At 40.8% G+C, this 21,864-nt stretch overlaps 1 protein-coding gene across 1 annotated transcript; it reads right to left on the bottom strand.

Annotated features, from left to right (window-relative positions):
• Positions 1–901: 901 nt before the first annotated feature.
• Positions 902–21,650, bottom strand: TNFSF11 (TNF superfamily member 11). Its single transcript, XM_041407363.1, has 5 exons — positions 21,432–21,650; positions 13,324–13,491; positions 6,758–6,803; positions 6,577–6,675; positions 902–1,323 (listed from the first exon to the last, which is right to left on the bottom strand). The coding sequence occupies exons 1-5, from the start codon at positions 21,648–21,650 to the stop codon at positions 902–904; spliced, it is 954 nt and encodes a 317-aa protein (XP_041263297.1).
• Between the last annotated feature and the right edge of the window lie 214 nt (positions 21,651–21,864).

The following is a 21,864-nucleotide window of genomic DNA, read 5'->3' as shown; positions in this document are numbered from 1 at the left end:
AAATATACAAACAGCAAGAGATTTTAAATATTTTGTATCAAATACTATAGGACAATATAACTTACATTTTTTTTACACAAAACATTACACCTGAAATATAACTTTAGATATTACAGAATATAAAAATACATACTTTTTATTTAAAAAAATGTATTTGCAGGTTCTGGCACAAAGTAACACTTTAAAGGCACGTCATATTTTGGCAATCTATATTTGCAATTAACTGTGCAACAATAACAACATGAACTGTAATTAACTTTTTAGAACTGCAAAAGCAGATGATCTCTTTTCTTCCTGGAATGGCCCTATTAATCAGGTAACAGTTAAGCTGGACTGTTTAAGTGTTCTCCAACCCATATTCTGCCATGGTCTGAGCTCTGCAACCCTAATCCAGCAAAGCATAATCAACCCTAACTCAGCATCTGAGAATCCACATCAAATGCAATGGGATTAGTCACACTTTCATAATCTTTGCTGTCTCAGGGTCAGAACGCTCAAGCCAAGCAAAATGGAGCCCTAAATGCAAGTTGGGAGCCAAGTTCTGTCCTGCTCCATGTTTGCTCCAAAACTAGTAAAGATAATCAGGGCAGAACTTGGCAACAGAAGCTCAATAATATTAATTGTTTTGATTTCAACTACAGCAACGCAAAAGGCACAATGACTCTACTGAGGCCAGTGGAGACAAATGAAGTAAAACTGCTGTAAGACTGCATCAGGAGAACTGTGTATCTTTGCCCTTCCGTATATTTGCAGGATTCCCACTGGAATTTGCATGGGACAAAAACGTGTCTTTAGAGATATACGGCTTATACAGATGTAATTGGGTTGCAGAAGATTTTCAGTTCTTCAAGTTGTTTTTGGACAACTAAAAACTCAAATTTTCAGCACGCTAATGAAAGATTCAATCTAAATCCCTAACTTTAAATGCTCCAAAGTAAGTTGCTTCTTGCGAAGAATCCAGTAGCAATGGGTTTGATACCTGGATACTTATCATTTCTCCGGATTTTAATTTAAAAAATCCCCCTACATTTACAGAATAAAAATGAAATTCTGAATTTCCTGACCAGTATTTGGTGCTTCCTCCCTTCATCAACACATCAAAGCGCCTTATTTTAAGGTTTGTCTTAATCACATAAACCATCAACTGAAGCCCTCTTTTAGTCAAGTTTCCTGAAGTTTCATGATGTCTAAAACAAATATTGGCATAAAGATAGTAAAATCCATCTTGATTAACAATTAGCTTTCCGTCATTGAATGTCATATTTGATAAGTTTGCCTGGCCTTTGTCATGATGCCAGGATGTAAGGTTCACTTTGCGAGTTCCTGGAGATAAAAAAAAAAAAGGATTATTTATAAACATTTGACAAACCCCACATTTAGAAAGCAACCTCTATGTTTTTAGAATCAATAGCAACTGGAGTTCTATAGACTATAGTGAATATGAAACAATTACGATAAAAATTCCTAAAATAAAAAATTTCTTTTCACCATACACTCCCAGATTTTGCTTGGTACTTATAACTGTGCCCTCCCACCAGAACACCTGCTGGACTATGGTACAAAACAGCTGCTTGGCCTACAGTTTGATTATGTTAAGCAACCATGCAACAAGCTCTGCACAGGCATTGCATTCCACCTAAAACTTTATTCAATTTTCAAGTAGTTGAGAGCAATGTGAAAAACTTGTTACTGGTCTTTAACATGTAGGGGTTGACAAGAAATAACTAAAATTAGGAAAAAATGCTGAACTGGCAATTCCCAAAAGAGAGAACTTGTGAAACTTTCCATATTTTATGTTCTTATGACTGTAGTGGTAGAAAGATAAACATATTTTCCTTTGACAACACCAAAAAAAATGGGGAAAAATCAGTACAGTTGTGCATCTTTAGTACTACACACTAAGTTGCCTAGACTTCACACAGGACTGAAGTATTTATGACAAACTTCCTGACAGGCACAAGCCACTAACATTCAGGGTAACACCAAGGGCATAACACAACAGATGGGAGATGATCAACTTGTCCCCCTAACCACTACTAATTTTCAGCACACACAACTGACTCCACTTGCTCCCTCCCACAGCCGTGGGTTCACATCGGTACCAGAGGACTTCACTCCTCAGCCTACCAGTGCATTTAAATGCCTGCTTGAAATATTCAGTACCTCATTCTCCCAACAGGCAACCAAAACCGTCCATCCTTAGCAAATTTTCCATGGCACACAGCAGGGCACAGTGCCCTCTACTCCGAGCATGTACACAGGAATGCGCCAGGACCCCTCCAGGTCTGTGCAGAAAGGCAGGGGAAGTAGGAACGGGGGATTTGAGAAAGATTAATCTCCCCTAACTGCCAAGGGCAACCAACTTTTCCATGTGAGAGGAATATTTTAACAGCAGCCCAGAACAAAAAAACTTCTGGCTTTCTTCCACAAAGATGTCAGCAAAAGCACTGTCAAAGGCAGATCACAAGTAGCTGCTCCCCTATGGGTCTAGTGCAACCAGGTAGAAATTATGAAAGCAAAAACAGACAGAGAAGCCAACTTCTCTGCAGTGCCTCAAAAAAACCATCTGAAATTAATCAATTAACTGGAAAAGACAGCAAAATCTCAAGTCTCTTAGCCTGCAATTATTCACCTGCAAAATTTACTGAGTTAGGGGTACCGGAGTGAACCTGTGAAGCACCGGGAACAGCTGAGAAAATTACAGAACTTCATCTGCACATCATTAAGTCTGGGAGAAATACTGCCCCATGGAGGGTGGGCTACCTTCAAGATCAGAAGGACAGGCAAGAAATCACTGCCTGGATCAGAGAAGAGGCACATTAGATACAGGACAGAAATGCACACCTATGACAGAACAGAAATGCATATCATGATTGCCTGGTGGCACACTGGGTAGTTGCTAGGCAGGTTTTATCTACCTGACAAGTCAACTTTTTAGTTGCCTGTCAAGCTGCAATTTTGAAGAAACCCTCAGTGGGAAGATGTTCTGCTGAAGAAGGCAAAAGAGAGCAAATACGTGCCACAGTCTCTTGTAACTGAGAGAGGGGCTCTGGGTGAGTTTTGGTTACACTATTTGGATGCTCAGGGGAACAGGCCAAGAGATGATGGGAGATGACCCTCTCTGTTTTGAGCAAAGGATTTGTACAGATAACTTCTGAAGTGCCTCCAAGCTATATTAGTATTTGGATGCTCAGGGGAACAGGCCAAGAGATGATGGGAGATGACCCTCTCTGTTTTGAGCAAAGGATTTGTACAGAACTTCTGAAGTGCCTCCACGCTATATTATAACACTGTGATCATGTGTGCTGAGGCAGACAGGCATTTTGCCACAATTCAAAGCTCCAGAAGAGGTGTGCCACAGCCAGCAGCACAGCACAAGGATGCTCTGGTAGGAGTTATGCCATGCAACCTGTAATGGAAGGAACGAGCAGGTTCTCAGCACTTCTGATGGTAACACACCTAGATTTGGAGACAGCAAAACAAACAGTACCCTGAAACACAGGAAATGCAGAAAACTGGAGCATGTAAGTGCCAGATCTGCTGTCCATCGATGTTATGTATGAGAAACTCTGACACATAACCCAAGCCATGAGACAGTCAAACGTGCTGCAACACAGTATCTTCTGGGAAATAATTTACTTTGGAACTATGAAAAAAACAGCACAAGGTAAGTCCTGTTGACAGAGAAGGAAGTGGCTGGGGGATAATGAACAAAATAGCCTTCCAGACAAGGCAAAAAGCTTTATCAGATTTCAAGATAATGCACACTCTTTCTCAAAACTGAAGATAAATGAAAACAATGTCTCGCTTTTTTTTTGTGAGCTTGAACTAAGACTAATACAAATGAGTTAAATAAAATTAATGAGCAAGAAGGAAGATGATGTGAGGGGAACAGAGGAGAAAGGAGCCCTGTTTTGATAATTTGTTTTTATCCTAGTAGCTTTCAGGACCAAATAAAGCCTGGAAAAAGGACCAAAGCACTGTTTGCTCTGAAAAGTCTTTTGGAGGCAAAGGGCAGCAAAGTCAAACCTGCAGCTGTAAACAGCTCAGAATACTACAGCATTTCCTCAGACAGCTAAAGGTATCAATTCACATCCCAAATTATATATTTAACATTTAAATTTATTTCTGTTTGCGATTTTCCCCTTTAAACTGTGACTAATTTCTGCAATCAATTTATAAACCAGAATTCACTGTTTTCATTTAAAACCTAGGTAGCATTTATAGTGAGCTCTGGTAAAAACCAACCAGCAAGTATCCAGCTCTAACCTAAGGCAGCAAACTTAAAAAATACACACAGCAAGCCAAACCACTACAGCTCCTGTGCCAAAGGGTGGGTGGGGACACCACGATGTGAGCAGGGTTATTTCCCCCCCTCCCTTGCACTATCCCCCCAGCTGCAAAAGTCCACTTGAGGCCTGACATTACTGTGAACCAGGTCAAAGCAAAATGTTCTCTCACAGACACTGCTCATTGTCCCTTCATGAAGGGTGTTTACTAGAAAACTGCTTAAAATCCTGTTTGACAGTGATGAAGACTTTTTTTTCCTGGCACTGCTTATATTGGATGAGTTTGATGACAGTAGAGAACCTTAAAATACTAAGAAGAGATCTGTCCACTCAGGGATGGCAGAAAACAATTAAAATGGATTTCAAATATGCAGGGTAAAGAATCAGGGGAAGAAAACAGAAGTTGCCATTTTCAGTCACAGAAAACAAGATGGGAGAGGAAAAACTCCTGGTGACCCCTCAGGCAAATTTTTCTTTCTTTATGCCTGTCACAATCTCTGTGCTACCCAGCCAAGTGGGTACTGCCTCATGCCAGTGAGCATGATATTGAAGTGCCTCACAACCAGCAGGTTCAGAGTTCCTGCTATCCCTAAGGATGAAGCCCCTCACTGCCGCAACGCCCACAAGGGCTGCAGAAGCTGTGCTCATGAATTAACTCCTGGCAATGCTCTTCTGAAAGAGGCAAAAGCCAGATCAGAAGGGAGTACATGCACAGCTCATCACACTGGCAAGGAGTTTATCTGCAGAAAAAAAGAACAATGTCTCCCTGGCCATCACCCATAGATGTGCTGTGCCACACCCTTGAAGGTTAGTGCAGCAATGCACAACTGTAAAAATTATCAGCTGCTGAAAATTGCAGTTGTAAAATTACAGTCTACAGCAACATCCAGGTAAGCAGCAAATAAATTCCACACAGAAAAAGGTGGATTTCACAGACTGTAACACCGACACACAGTCCACTTCTGCAGATAAGTGATCTGTTTCTATGACTAGCAAATTAATTTAAACCTTCCAAAGACAAAATGCTAAGGCAAGTTTACTGATACTGAATCCTCTACTATTGACCTATTGAAAAGTAGGTCAAAGTCACAATCTGACCAAAATAGAAGATTGTCAGGAGGCATTTGAGCTAACAAGAAAGCCTGTGGAAGTTCTGACTGCCATCTGACAAGCTGTTTAAGCTCTCTGCTATAAAGCTCTGGATTGTGGCAATGCCAATGCACTTGAAAGAATCCTATCCTTCCTCCAGGCAAGAAGCTGTACAGAAGTGCTTTGTCTTTAAATAGAGCAAGAACAAGGTATTACTATGCAGGCTGCTAAAACCTCAGATTTTGAGTCTCGACACACCATTCCCCTTTGGTTTCATTATATAAAACAGAAAAGCAATGTGCATAGCTCAATTAACAATGAGTTCAGCCCTGCAGAATGTATAAATCTTCAGAGAAAGAAGACAGTGGTGATCAATGCACCCCCTTCTTAAGATTCTCTACCTAACAGCTTCAGAAAAAAATCTGGTTTACTTCTACCACACCAACTGTTGAGAATACAGCATTGAGAATACAGCAAAAAATCTCAACTGACAGTGCCCCAAGGCAAAAACTAAAACTGTTCTAACATGATCTTCAAATGTTAGAAAATGAATCTTTTCCTCTGGAAAGTGTTCCAAGGCAGACTCATGTCTTGTTCCCTGATATTGTACTAGCAAGGATATTCACAAAGCCATCTGAATACTTGTGTGCAGAAAACAAGAGCTCTGGCAAGATAAAAGAATGCCATCCTTTTACCACAGGGGCAGATAAAAGCCACAAGAACAATTTTTTCCCCCTGCTCAGTAGCTTGGCCAATGTTTGTGCTGGTACATGCTTGTATCTATGCATGCATCCTAATGGCTGGTATCCAGTGGGAGTGAAGAACTCCTCATGGGCCCTACAGGCCACAGGCAAATGGGAAACTTTAGAGGAGAGCATTCAATGTAGATCTTCCTTCCTTACCTGAAGATAGCACAAAGGGGTAGGATTTGTCCCTCAAGAGGCTGGTCAAGAAAATGGGCAATTTGAAATGGAGGCCATTTCAAATCAGCACAAGATTCACACAAAGGGGAGCCATCCTCCTCTTACCACTACTCCTGCTGCCTCTGAAATCCTTTAATGCATCCAATTTATTCTCACTATCAAAAGCCATTTCTGAAGTCCCAGTCTGTTGCTGTTTTGCTGAAATATCTTCATATACTTCACTTTCTATACATTTATATTAGTATTGCAAGTATTCACTTAAAAATCGAACTTACCAGATGGAATATTCTTATCATCAATAATTAGATGGGCAAATGGCTGCTTCTCAGGTTTATTCCTCTTGTACAGTTCAAGTCCTAATGCCTCCATTGCGGCTAGAGATAAAAGAAATGCATTATCCCAAAAAGACAAGTTTAGTGGAATTAAAATATTGTTTATTCATAAACCAGTACCTACCTTTTTCTGGTCTTGGTGGTGTTCTTCCCATAGCACGTTGGACTTCCTAAAATGAGAGGGAGACATTGCTTTGATGTTTTCTTGGTTTTGTAACAATGTTTAGTTTGCACACTTACAATAGCCTGTGCATGTATTTGGGGATGCTGTTCCACCTGCAGCACATTCAGATGTCTGGGATATGAATCATGTAAATACAGTAATTTATGTAACAGGCACACACAATCAAATTACATCTAGTAATTTAGTAATTCTAATAAAGGTGGATAGAAATGCTAGTATGTATGATCACTGCATGATTTATTCTCATGGTGACAGCACATTTAAAACCTTTTCTACTTACTGTACTTGGAATATTTCTCTAAGTATAATGGAACAATGATTGATAAGAAGGCATCACCTCAAATAACGGAATTTATGAACTGATTTAATCACTTGGAGTCTAAAAACAAAGAAAGAGGCATTTCTATACAGGAATTAGTGTGTAGACACTCTAACAACTAAGCATTGCTAAACTCTGAATTTCATTTGTGATGAGGTGAATGAAAACCTCCACACCCCACCACTGGCCACCAAAGGGGAAGGCTACAAGGCTTTACAATCAAGGCTCACTTCTAATAAGGTAAGCAAGAACTGAAGGATTAAGTATCATCCATACTGGACCAAAGGGACTGGGTGCCAGTATGTCATTCTTAGCTGCAGATAAATTTTAATATAAATAAGAACTATGCTACCCAGACCCAAGAACAGCACAAAATGCAGACATCAGGCACCACAAAAAGCTTTGCTTTTAATCATTCACACCTGTACTCCTCTTGAGAAAAAGATAAAAATAGCAGATTGCAAAATTTAAGCAGCCTGTTCTTATTACAAGCCTAGACTGAGACTTAGTATTAAGCTCAACCCTCAGTTCTGTCTCCCTTTTCCCCATGACTCTATCTGTTTTCTAAAAGAAACGGGGGCAATATGTTTGTTATTCTGAATACCTCATAGCATGGAGCTGTCAAGAAGGTGTTTAGTAAAAGGAAACATTTTGCTGAAGATAGCCCTCTTTGAACCTAGGAAACCTAGGAGTGGTCCTTTATTTCATCCTTATGCCACGCACACTGCTGTTTGCCTGATTCAATCCATGTATATGAAATGCATCTCAGATTTGACCAGATCAGCAAAGTCCCACTGTGCTCTCAATCACTGGGGTGTTTCAGAATTTGAAATCCTGCTCTGAAAACACCTGAAGTTCTGCTTTTATGTAGTTTCGCAACCACAGTGAAATATGGAGTGCCTTGGCTGGTGCATTTATTACTCTCACTTTCCCCTTTCAGCAGGTGTTTAAATGTTAAACCAAAATGAAAAGCCACAGCAGTGTGGAAGTTGTAGTATGACTATCAAAGCATAATACTTCAGCTGAGATATGCTGATTTCATAGATAAGAATCATGAAGATGCTTTTTGCTGTAAAGACAAAAAGAAAAGCAGAAGAATCACAACTTCAAAAGCAGCAAAACTCGCATCCACTTCCCGCATTTACATTCACTTTGCTTCTCTGATCTTCCTACTTCAATGTCAGTTTTAGAAGCACAAAAATGAAGTTCAATTCTAGGAGCTGCATGTCAGCATCAGCCACTAGCCACACTTGAGTAGGAAATAGGAAGATGACAAGAGAATGCAAGTACTAGGTACTGCGAAAAATGGCAAAAGCCTCTGAAGAGAACAGGATGTAAGGCAAGAAGAGCCTGAGGGATAGACCACACTCTCAGAGATTATTGCAGGACACCCATCCCAGTATGCTTTTTCCCTTGAAGGAGAGACACGTTTGTCATCTTGCTTTCTCAGTGGGAACTTCTCAGATGTGGATATTTGTTTCAATATCCCTTCCTTTGGGTGGATGTGATAGTGCCCTTGTCTGGAAAGCCTACTGAGTAGATCCAAAAAGAACCATGTACATTCTAATCTCCTACTACCTAGACTTGGTACTAAAAAAAAAAAAAAAAAAAAAAAAAGAAAAAAAAAAAAGAAAAATCCCATGATTAATAATTGTTCAGCCCTTGAAAGCCCTGAATTGGTCAACTGCTATTCTAGTTTTAATTTACATTTTTCTTAGGAGCATTCAGTTCTGCTTCTGCAAATTTCCAAAGATGTTCTAGCTTAAGCAGCTGAATAACTCATCTTCTGAAACCCAACAGCCTGACTCAGCTCATCTTCCACACAGAATGGCTCTGGTCCTCATGAAATCAGTCTGAGCTGCTCTCCTTCTAACTGGTGGTGGTGCTGTTCATCTGCAGCTTTACCACTCAGTAAGCAGGACAGCCACCCAGGAGGACTGGGGTCCACAACTCTCCTTGTCTGGAATTCATGATTAGCTCAACTGGTCAGATCATGGCACTAACAACACCAAGGCTGGGAGGTTTGAGCCAATTGTTCATTGACTCTTTTGTGAGCCTATCACTGGATCAGAAGTGGATAGACTGTGGCCAGAAAAAAAAAAAAAAAAATCCTCCAGCAGCTCTCTAAGCTCCGGACTAGTGTAAAGTTCTTTACTTGATTCTGACCAGCCTCATCAAAGTTTGATATTCTGTTATGTTGCCTCCAGCTTCCAAAATGAAGACAAAATACATTAATTATTCCCTAGAAAACAGATATGGAGTCTTAGGTTTCCTCCTAAGGAACAAGCAGTTTAACACTTCTTGATTTTTTTTTTTACTTGATGTTCATACAGTTTCAAGGTGCTGATACACAACCTAAATTAGAAAAGCATTTAACTACGCATTTGCTTCTGACCCTGAAGGATATTTTTCAGTGGATGTTTGAAGGTAGCCTCTTAATGGGATTATAAAATCGCCAGGTATTCTTATTGCAAGGAATTAAGAGCCATGATTTCTCAAATCACCGAAGTATCAACTGTTTTTTTTAGCTCCTGAATGTTCTTAGGTGTCTCATACTTACTCACAGTGTAGAGGCTCATTAAGGAGGCAGAAGCAGCTCAACAGAACCCGTGACTAAGACACTGCTATAATGGCATGAAAACTGCTGACAAAACATTACCAGCAACTTCTCTTAAGACTGCCATCCACAGAAGCGTGTGTGATACCAAGCTGTTCAGTTATTTTTAGCAGAACTGTACACAAAAATCACCCCACTCTTAATCTTATGACAAGGTGCACTTGTACACCTTTGTCATTTGCTCACTGCCCACCAAGTCAACTCTGCTGGCCTGCTTCCCACATTCCAACCTCCTCCACACACTCACTGTTTAAACAACAGACAAGGAGTTAGTCACAAAAATGAAAAACATGTCTTCCCTTCATCCAAAAAAAAAAAGCCAGAAAGAAGTTCCAAAACTTTCTCATTTTAAAGCTAAAAATCATATTTTAAGTGCCTGGAAAGTTGGGAACTGCTCTTTAACTCATCCACAGCAGAATGCAAAAATATCTGTTGCTCTTGAGCTTCTGTCCAATGCTAAGGATGCAGAGAACAAAGTTAAACCTGAAGACATGACATTTGTGAAAGGTTTTTAGTCTCCTTTAGCTTTTATCTAAATATCTCAGTATCTACTTTGAGCAGCTCTAAGCAGCTTTTAGAGACAAACACAAAGAGAACTTCTGGACACTCACTTATTGCTTCAGATGTGATCTTAAAGATTTTTTAACCACTTGACTCTTTTACTACCAAGTGCCTTAAGTACAGTACAGTTCCTGATACCAGGAAGAAGTATCTGATTCTCTTGCCGGAAATTCAGCAATTTGAAGAATGCTAATCAAGAAGGAAGTAAAATATGAAGTACATGAACCTATATTCCTCAGACTGTAGTTTAGAGACCAGTAATAAAACCTCTCTCCAAATGAGTACTCTACTACTTGCAGGAAAAAAGAAAAAAGGAAGTAACACTGTAGGATGGAAACCTACAAAATTGTACGCGAAATTTTAACAACTTACAAAAATCATTTGTGAAACCTTTACTTGGTCCATACCTATGTGCTCTTTAAATGTCTGCTAAGTATATAGATTTCTTTATAAATGCTGCCCTGCAGGTCTAGCAAAGCACTCTGTTGCCATGCGAGAGAACAGCTTACGCCTGAACTCCACAAGCAGCTAGAACCTGGGAGCACTGCCAAGTAAAGTTACTTATGGATTGACCCAAGATATGTTTGTAGTCCTTTCTACTTCAGGCTCATAACAGAAGTAGAAACTGAACTTTCTACTTCAGTTCATAAGGACTGTGGTTAGAGCATCTGGACTGCCAAGAGCTTTTTAGGGTTACATGGAAAAAAATTAAGCAAACACACTGGCTAGTATATTATTTGCCTGCTTGCAAGTTTATATGCAATATTGAAAATATTCTCTCTACTTAGTAAGCTGCTTCTTAAGCAGAGTATATTAAGGAATCAATCATTAGATTATGATTAAAAGAAAAAAACTATTACTTTTTCAGGACACAAGTTTCTAGACTGGACCTTGCAGCCCTACTACACTGGTTTTCATAAGGCACTTCCACTTTCAACATCAATCTCTGCTTTACATTTAAGCACTCTGTCTACAGGTGTGCAAAGAAAACCGATGAGAACTGGCACAGGAAGCTAGAAGCTGTAACCAGACCATAAAGATGAGCAAAAGAAATTTGTCTATTTTCATTTCCTGAACAGCTCGAATTGCAAAAGACAATATATTGAAAAATCAAAAAACAAATGGTATTTTGAAATGCTCCATTTTAGTCACTTAGCATGCTGCCAATTCAAATAAGGATACTGGTTCTTAAAAAACACAAGTTAGATTCTTTATTCTCCTTAAGGAAAGTGAAGAAAGCACAGACAACAGGAAACCTCCTTTAAGTCACAATAGCTGGATCCACACACAAAGGAGTGTGTGCAACTTCAAGTAAGTTATAGCTGCATATCTGCTTTTCGTTGTTGCAGGGTGACTGAAAGGCAGAATTTACAGATGACGATAAAGTATAATTCTGCCTTGACACTGTTACTTTCACTTCTCTGATGTACCCAAAAGATGTAAAAAGCCTCAGGTCACCACCTTCCTATCTATTTCTTTCTCTGTCATTGATACAAGATGACAAAGCATCCAGGCCACTGGTGCAGCTGCTTAATGAACTCAATTGCATTCAAAGGAACTTCAGAGTCCAATTACTTTGGCAAGGGAAATTTTATTGTTCTCAAACTAATGGTGATCAGCCAAAAAAGTTATCCCTACTCACTACTTATCCTGGCCACGGACATTGCAGCATTTAACCTCCATCCAGACTGGCAGGATATAAAGCCTCAGCTAAAGCCAGTGCCTTTGTTGAGTAACCAGCAGCAAATGACCAGAACACAGGGCTCCCCACTGACTTACTGTAACAAGCTCCTTCCTGTGTCATGAGTGAAGGAGCAGCCCAGCACACAGCACATGTGTAGGTGCAGCGTGAGAGGCTCTATAAAATGCAGGAGGAAAGAATTAATTCTACAGGCAAAATCCTTTGTTTCCTCCTGAGGCTCTTGAAGGAGGTGGCTAGCAAAAGGGACAAGAGATAGACTCCTATGTCGCTCTGTGTTTTGTTGACAAAAAGATCTGTGACTTAAAGCTCTCTGTTAAAACCAAACATCACATTAGCACAATTCAAATGGTAAATTTAACTCAAGTACAGTTCATGTTAAAGCATATGTGAGTTCAGCTCAAATCTAATGTAGTACCCTTAATGAAAAACTGCCAGTCCTCTGAAGATGTGAGGCAGTAAAGTTGTAATGGGCCTGATAAGCCAGAAAAACCAAATACCATAGCAGACATCCATCTGTTACACAGCCCATAATTAGCACTAAACACTATCACGAACACAAAAAGAGATCAAAGGCAGTGACTGCAATAAAAGGGATTTGTGGTATATTTGCAGCTTGCCTAGGCTTCTTCATTAGGGCTGACTTCTTGTGTCATTTGTCTTTGGGAACAACCTGTCATTCTCAATTCCTGGACAAAGACCACCCAGTTATCATGCTATGGCCAAGTATGTCTCTGGCCAGTGAGAGAATGGCCTGCACAGAACACAGACCTGGCAAAGTGAGCAAAACCAAAGCAGGAACTGACCCTCATTTTGGACTCCACAGTAAGAAACAAGAGCAAATGAGAGCAAATGATATCTCCTTTTCCTTCAGGCAATATTTTGCTTGCTGATGATCCAGACTTAAGAGAATCTTGTTTGGAAGATTCCCTTGAAAAGAATGTGGAACTGACACTTGTTACGAGCATCTGGAAAACCTATACAAATATTACCATAAATGACTACTGCTCAGGCCCATCCAAATTACCAGAATGGCTAATCAGCTAATTTCAATCAGTTTTCTTAGTACAACTTCAAGTCTTTCTTTCTTAAAAGAAAAATAAAGTAAATAAAATGTACTTGAATACAGAAGTGGTTAGCCACTACCAGATTCATCAGCAAATACAATATAATCCTGGATAAAACATCAGGTGTTACTCAAACACCAGGAAATAATTTATAGAACTCACGTCTGAATACAGATTTCAGAAAAATTGTTTTAATTTCAACAGGACCATGAAATAAAGAAACACATTGTCTGTGCCACTTACCCTCTGCACAGCCCTTTGGAGAGCCTGCTTCACACTTCTACAGGATTCTGGCATTAACTTTGCTTCTTGACTTTCAAAGGAGGCATCATGCAAATCTGTACTTTCTTGATGTCCAAAAAGTGTTCTGACACAGTGTGCATGTTCTTTTGAAATTCTAGTAGGGTCCATCTGAAACAAAAACATAAGCACAACCACAGTTCTAAGTGTTAAGAGACACTTTGCAACCAGCTAAAAGTTTGGCCCTGGCTAAGTTTATTATCTAAATTTTCATTATATACAGTAGACAGAAAAAGTTCCGAACATCAGTGTTGATTTTATCCAACAAACATGCCAGATAGGTGAATGAATTATCTCCTGGTGCTGCCTATTTCATTAGCTTTGACTAGGTATGTGACTTTCAAAAGTTAAAGACAAATCCCATTCTTATGGTAAAGTCACTAATTTTGAATTCCATATTTCAACCACTCAGGGCAATATCACAGTTATTTTAGCAGGAAACATACACAGATACCCTACCTTAAAAGCTATTCTTTTTAAGATTATACATGACTGTCAAGTAGAGAAACATGGGGAAAGTATGTATGTGTGTGTATAGCACATCATTTTCAAGAGAAAACACAGAAGTTCTCTGAAACCATTTTATCGCTGAAATTGTATCACTGAAGCTGTCAGTCAGCTATCACTGAAACTGTTTTACGGATGTGCTCATTGTGGATAGAGTTCATTTTCTTTGCAGTGGCTGGGATGTGTTTTGCATTTGTGACCAAAACAGCATTGGTAACACAGGGATGTGTTTGTTACAGCTCAGCAGGGCTGACACTGAGTCAGGGCCTTTTCTGCCTCCCACCCCATCCCAACCCATCAGAGAGAGGGCTGGGGGTGCACAAGGAGCTGGGACAGGACACAGCCTGGACAGCTGACCAGAGCTGGCCAAAGAGATACCTCATACCATATGGCATGCTCAGTATATAAAGGGAAAAAGGAGGAAAGGGAAGACCTTTGGAATGATAGCATTTGTCTTCCCAAGTCACTTTGCGTGGTGGAGCCATGCTGTCCTAGGGATGGCTAAACACCTGCCTTCATATTCTGCTTCCTTTGCATTTCCAGCTTTTTCTTTACCTTTTAAATTTTCTTTATCTCAACTCATGAGTTCTCACTTTTCCAATTCTCTCCAGAATGCCATCAGGGAGTGAGCAGCTGTCTGAAACTTAGTTGCCAGCTGGGAATAAGCCATGACAATGGCAAGAGATATTGCTGTATGAAATGGTCACAAAGACAGCAAGGCAGCAAAAGTTAAAGACCAAAAGATGATTAAACTGCACCACAAGACACCTCTGTATCACTGGACAAGGAAGGGTAAGTTTAGAGTATCTGCAATACATTTTTATCAATCAGTCTTTCTGACTGAATCAAGTGTATTTTTAAATCCTGTGTTGTATCGCTTAGATAAATTGGAAGATAATCCAAGGATTAGGATTGTACCTTGACAGCATTTTATTGCTCAAAAGCTATTTAAACCATTTCACCCTTTTTTCACATATTCCAAATCCCTTACACTGAAGAGACTGACAACTATCTTTCGAAGATGGCCTAGACTCTCAGAAATTGTTCTCAACTCGCATTTATTCTGCTTTTACTTCAGACTTAAAGAAGGGTTTATGCACCCAAACTCAATGTTCTATTTAAGAACATTGACTTCTGTCTTTCTTTAGTTGGAAAGAACAATTTTACCTGAGAATTACCAAAGGTTACTTGTAACTGCAAGGCAGAAATACCAACACATCATGGACGGTGCCTAGTGTTCAGTTTCCTTTAGCACAGAGCTGAACAAAACACCATATCAAAAGGAAGTTTTTCACAATACAAAACAGCCGGAGTGAATCAAGCATATCATTTGTTCACAGGAACATAAATTCAACTCCCTAACCCCCCAAAAAAGAAATTAGTTAACTTAAAAGTGTAAGGTTAGGATTACAGAGCTGAATTAAAGTCTATACCACCCAGGCAGCCACCCAATAGTAGCACACAGCAGAGAGACATTTGTTGCACAGACAGCAGTACCAAACGCTGCCTCCTCCATCACCACCATTCTGCTCAAGTCTCCAGATGGAAAGCTCTTTGCCCAATTAATTCAGACCACTGTCAGATCCTGTAGCCTGGTTTACCTGTCGCAGTCATCCCTGCAGATCTGGAAAGAAACAGGTCATAGAAGGTTCACCTGAAGATCATAAGATGCCCCAGCTTTGACCACAGGAGAAGCGATGAGTTACAGAATGGCTTGGAGGCAGTAACATCTTGCTGTGATGGGCTGACACAGCTGAATCCCCAAAGAAAATCTGTGTATAGCCATTGCAGCTCTATTAAACACCTACACTAATGCCTTCTGAAGTCAGCTGGGGCAGTGCAGCCTCATTAACTGCATAAGGAGATCTAAACCAGCACCTCTCTGCTCTCACCCCCTTCACCACAGAATTTAATTCCTGGATTTTAGTATCCTCTTCTAAATCAGTAACAAGGGAGGAACTTTTGCTGGCCTAATTTCCTTTAAGATAAGTTCCCCAAAACCAAGTCACTCCAGATATATCAGATACGCATCGGAGTCAATACAGGGATAAGCATAAGAATGAAATATCAGGAAGGCAGCACTAGCTTTAACTGACTGTAAAACTGCACTCTTCAAGCATCTCTCACACCATGTTCCACTTGCATTCAGAACCCAGAAAATCAATTAAAATAAACAAAACAGAATAAAAAATAAATAAAATAAAAGGAAATAATTAAAAAAAGACTTTCAGCCTCTTTGGACAAACTGTCCTAAAACTTCACTACTTCTAGTGTGTAAAAAACCTTGGGTTTTATATCCTTGGTGCAATTTATGACTGTGCCTTTTGTTTTTGCTGCACGCTTCTGAAGAGCCTGACTGTCTTCAGGTAACTAAAAACAGTGATTAGCTTCCCTCACCTTAGTCTGTTCTTTGTCAAAGAATCCATCTTTCCATTCTTTTATACATGATGGTTGCTATCTGTCACAGTGCACCTTCTTCTGCTGGACACCTTCCTGTTTGTTGATATACTTCTGGTACTGAGGGACCCAAAACACGACCATGTATTTCAAATGTAACCTCTCATGCCGGGATCATTAGAGACCTGACTGAACTGATGTCTCTTAACAGAATCTGGATACCTGAGTCTTCTCCCCTCTACACAAATCACAGAATAGAACACAGAAAATTACAGCAAATAACTGCTAATACATACTAATTTGTATCAGTAATTCTACTAGACAGAGACTACAATTCCAGTTTTGGATTTATTAAAACACATCTTCTGAATTACAGGCAAGAAAATTAGGTTTTACAGCACAAAGGCAATGAAATTTGTAAAGGCCTGAGTGTCCAGCATGACAAGGAATGCCAGCATAGACTCACTGCTATCAGCAATCATTCAAATGTGTCACACAGTAACAGCAGATTGCTCGGTTTACAGTTTATCTGCTCGGAAATCCAGCATCTCTGCACCTACAGGTGAAAGATTGAAGACTTAATGGAAACACTGCAACTGACGGTTTCAGCAACCTGGAGCTGTGCAGCCCACCCTGACAAAAACTGCAAGTCTCCAGAGTTAGAGTGTGGTAAGGGGAATCTCTCATCTTGGGACTAGCACACCTGCTGCCCTCACCTTTTTCAAAGAATACCTTCAAGAATAGTCTTCACCACATTTAACCACGAAAATAAGCTCACTTGCCTGAAAAGAACTTCTCAGAAATCCTGCATCATAAGTCTTTACAGAGAACATGCCCTGAACTGCCATGGCTGTAAACAAGCACTACCAAGCACTGAGATCAAAACTGGGGAAGTAAAGATGCACAGAAAAACTTCCTAAGACATGTTTTGAGAAGAACTTCTAAAGAACAAGAAAATTACGATGAAATACCAGAAGCAGCTTGCTAACTTGCAGGGCAGGGCACCTTCAGCAAAAAGTCCTAAAGATTTAATATCTGGAAGAAATATTAAGATGCAAATACAAATAAAGGAGAAAGCTTTATAAAGTGTGAAGTTTCCTAAATAGCTTAGAGTAATTAAACTAAAGAGAGGAGTGTCTAGTTTATTTTTAATATCCGCTTTGCCTGACCTTGAAATCAGGTCAGACTGTTCAGTGCCCCCAGTTTTCAGCATCTGTCATCATTCTAGTTGCATTTCTGGACTCTATTCAGCCACTTCAGGGCAGACAAAATTAACTCCAGCATCATGGGTTAAATTAACCTACAGAATTAAGAACCAATTTTCTGATGTAAAAAAGACTGTTTGGTTTTAAGAGACACACTACATTCCACCCACCTTTACTATTAAATTTTGTATCAATTATGTACTGTTACAATATTGCATTAAATACTTACTCCTTACAATAAATGTTTAAAATCTATACTTGTACTTCTTTTGAAACTTAAACCACTTTCCAGACTATCAAATATCACTTTGCCCTCCGTGACCTTTTCTAAGCACCAAGAAGGGGTTCTTTCAGGCTTCTGAAAGATGTTAACAATCCCCAGCAAGCTGTTTTTTCTGTTAGCCACAATGCTCACAAAATTTCATCTGAAGTCTGAAAGGTAATAGTTTGAAAACATACCACAAGAATTCCACATAAGCATGAAATGACAATAAAAACTGGGCTTCCAGGTCACCAGTTATCCAACTGTGAACTCTTCCCTCTGGTAGAATACTTGAAATTTGTACAGATTTTTTTTTTAATGGGAACAGTGCACAGTCTTGGAGGTCTAGCTTAAAGTGTGGGCATTAGACACCCAGCCACCACATTTCATTTTGAGCACTTTCAATTTGCTTCACTGCCCTCCAGCTCAATGTTAGACCAGATTCCTACTCTTTTGAGATCTAAGTGCACTAAGGAAATGGGCCAGAAAGAAAAGATTAAAAGCTAAGCTTTTGGAGACTATACCACAGCATTTATCAGTCAAAGTTAAAGATAATACTTCTCTCACCTTGTGCTGTGCATGAGTCTCTATTGAGTGATGACCTCCAACTGCTCTGAGTATCTTAACTAAATTTTCATATCATTTTTATAGATAATGACAAAATATTCCTCAAAGTATAGGCAAAATAAATGCTTAAGACCAATACACTGTTTAATTGCTTAATTTCTTGGATTATCTGCATAGGATAGTCCAAAGAGCAAGGATAAAACACGCTAACATTTTTACATTTCAGTACACTATTGTGAGAATATTGGTAAAATTCAAACTTGTTGCCTTTTTTTTTTCCTTTCTTTTTCGACATACCAGCTCATTGTCTGACTTGCATGGCACTGCATTATTTCTTGGCCACAAACATGTGTTTACCCGTGAAAACCTAGTGTCAGTCTTAGTTATGTGTCTTGTGAAATTCCAAATGCTCAAGCCACAACATAAACAAAATTAAGGAAAAACCAAAACCTCAACTATTGTCTCAGCTTATACGATGTCATGATCCAGCCCAAATGATTTTATGCAAATACAGACAAAATGTGAGTGGTAAAACTGAGTCAGAGTTTACTGAGACTCTTAGATAAGGTTTAAAGAGCTTCTAACATATATAATTTCTTAATATCAGCCTATACAGTCAAATCTTTCTAATTCACATTTGCTTAATTTACCAAGCAAACAATTCAAATCTTTTCATGCACAGCTTCTACTACTAATACCTCATTATTTTGACAAAATTAATTTAAAAAGTTTAAGTTCTGTTATTAAAGTACAAATGTAGATAGCTGAAATTTACACTGAAAAGGCCAAATTGAAGTAGCTTAATAAAATCAAACATCACAGAAATCTTTCCAGAAGAAAGAGGTCTGATCATGTCCCATTTAAATAAAATAAATCTCAAAGAGTGTGAAATAAGAATGAACTGCTACAGGACCTACTATGTTTTTCCATCTATCTTATTCCACAATTAGAAATTATGAACAAATATGAATTCTCATATCTTCTTATAGTGCATTATATACTTAATTCAAGAGTATACTTATTATTCTGTTTGCCATTGATGACATTTTCTCCATTAAAATTTTTAGACAATGACTTCAGTGAAGTCTACATTGAGTTATATCACCTCTTTAGATGTTTTGGAAACTCAAATTTATGAAAGACTCCATTCAATAGCACTACTCCAAATCTGCAGGAACAAGAAGCTAGCAAGAGAATTAAGCTGTCAAATGCAGAGTTACAGCTGAACCATGCCATTTTTTTAAAATCAAGGAAGCAGAAGAAAAATAGCCATTATGGTTCTTTTTACCCTTTGTCAGGAGCACATGAAACCCTGACGTGTACCTGTCAGGAAGAGTCTTTTATAAGGGGGTACACTTTGATTAGTTGTTTTGATTGCAATGGCTCCCGAGCCCCCTAATGAACACATAGCTGTGGATCTCTGAGCTACATTTTGACAAGAACGTCTTTTCAGGTTCATGAACATCTGGAGTGAAAAACATTCCCATGTCACAAGTTGATGTAGGCATTAATTTATTTCACTGTCAAGCAAACAAGTAGCTTTAAGCTACTTTACAAAGAGTCCCAGAAATTAGATGTCACTCTTCTGAAACATACAAGTTATGATTAACTAAGTGCTGTACTGCCATTACCTTTTATTTTTCGAAAAAATGGAAAACACAAAGCCATTGTCAGTAAGAAAATATGAATTAGTCTGCATAATAAGCTATCTGCAGTGTTACTGTATATTTGACAGTCACTCATCTGATTAAGTGGGTATACACTTGTGCAACACCTGCTTTCAGAGTGCACTTAGTTAAGAAATCCAGCCTGCTACCTCAAGATCAAGTGCCTCTACCTAGAAAGTAAACCGAAAGAAACAGGTTTCCAGTCTCTGCCGACTTCAAATGAAAAGTACACACAACAGAAGCACCACTTCCATGACGGCAGTCAGACCCACATCAACAGAACTAGCTAGCATCCGACAATAAAGCCAAGCAGAAATCTAACACCTAGCCCTGAGAACCAACTAGCTGGCAGCTCCCCACTTCCTCCGAGAGGGCTCAGCTTTGCGGGGTAAGAGATGCAGCAGCGAGGGAAGCCAGGCAGCCGAGCCATTTCCAAGAAGCAGAGCCCTCTGCTCTCCGAAAGCCCAACCGCTCATCACCTTATCTGCCCTCGCAGCGATAGCTCCCCGCGCTCCTCTCGGCACGCACCGCTGCCTCTTCCGAGGCATCCCGGCTCACTTGAGGCCTGGCAGGTGAGGCGCGGCTCTCCCAGACATCCCCAGAATCCCAGAAAAAGCTCCTGAGCAGCGGCAGGCACCTCTGGCCGATGCCCACGTGCACACAGAGCCAGCTCCTCTGCAGCGCCCCTGAGTGACAAACCACCACGAGTGGTGGTGCATGACGATCTTTTTTGTCCTTAAAGCCATTTCTCCTGCTGGTCAAACATTTAAGGCAGCCAAAGACCTCAGCCACGTCACAGAATCACTGATTATGCAAAGTTAGAAGGGACCCTCAAGAATCACTGAGTCTAACTCCTGACCCCACAGAGCACCGTCTCCGAAAATCGCACCATGTGCCTGAGAGCTTTGTCCAAACACTTCTAGAACTCTGTCAGGCTTAGTGCTGTAACCACTTCCCTGGGGAGCCTGTTCCAGTGCCAAGCCACCCTCTGGATGAAGAGCCATTGTTTAACACTCAATGCCAACATTCTCTCCAGTGGAAAACCAAAAGCTGATCATTAAAAACCAAAGCCCTGCAAGACTTCAGGTGAAGGATCATGACTAAACTGTTTTTCGAGTCAGGGAAGCCCGCACATCGAACCTCGCGGCGAAGCCCTGTATCCCAAAAAGCACCCGATGCCCAGTGCGCTATCTGGAACCCCTGGTACTGAGCGGCTCCAGTGACCAGGGCACAGCACACGCTGGGAAGGACACTGCGAGCCCATTGGCCCGACCCCTCTCAGAACTGGATCAACTTTAGAGACAGACAAATGTCTTCTAAAACTTTTTGATTTTTCTTTAATTTATCCCCTCGATCGCACTGACACGAGGGCCTTGCCCTCTTCTGCAGGGTGCGAGGCGGCCGCACTTGCCTGAGCAGGAAGAGCCCGCGCCAGATCCCGCTTACCTGAGCTCGGAAGTACAGGAAGAGGGCGACGCTGCAGACCACCTGCCCCAGCCCCAGGAGGACGAGGGCGGCGAGGAGGGAGCGGGACGCGGGCGGCGGGTGCGGGTGCGCGGGCGGCGGGGGCGGCGGCGGCGCCGGGGCGCTCTCGTGGGCGGCGCCGCTGCCCAGCTCCTCGGAGCCGCGCAAGTACTTGGTGTAGTCTCGGCTGGCGCGACGCATCGCAGCTCCGCTCCGCTCCGACGGCTCCACACGCGGCTCCGCCGAACTCCCCAGTGCCGGCAAACAACCTCGCCGCCCCGGCCGGGCACCTCTTATAAACGGGGCGGCCAATCAGCCCCGGGCGGCGCGCCCCCGCCGCCCTCCTCCTCCTCCCTCCCGCCCGCCGCCGCCACACGCACCACCGCCGCCCCCTCCTCGCCTCGCCTCCCCGAGC

Source organism: Onychostruthus taczanowskii, unplaced genomic scaffold (genome assembly GCF_017590055.1).
Source record: "Onychostruthus taczanowskii isolate IOZ18803 unplaced genomic scaffold, ASM1759005v1 scaffold26, whole genome shotgun sequence".
NCBI classification, from domain to species: Eukaryota; Metazoa; Chordata; class Aves; order Passeriformes; family Passeridae; genus Onychostruthus; species Onychostruthus taczanowskii.
This window is presented reverse-complemented; position numbering and strand designations above follow the sequence as displayed.

Bases quoted from the DNA above. Each gene is read 5' to 3' on its own strand.
- TNFSF11 (XM_041407363.1), bottom strand. From the start codon at position 21,650: ATGCGTCGCGCCAGCCGAGACTACACCAAGTACTTGCGCGGCTCCGAG. The intron at 13,492-21,431 runs GTAAGCGGGATC...TTTTTGTTTCAG, and splicing joins TCCTGTACTTCCGAGCTCAG to ATGGACCCTACTAGAATTTC. The intron at 1,324-6,576 runs GTAAGTTCGATT...TTTTATCTCCAG, and splicing joins TGATAAGAATATTCCATCTG to GAACTCGCAAAGTGAACCTT.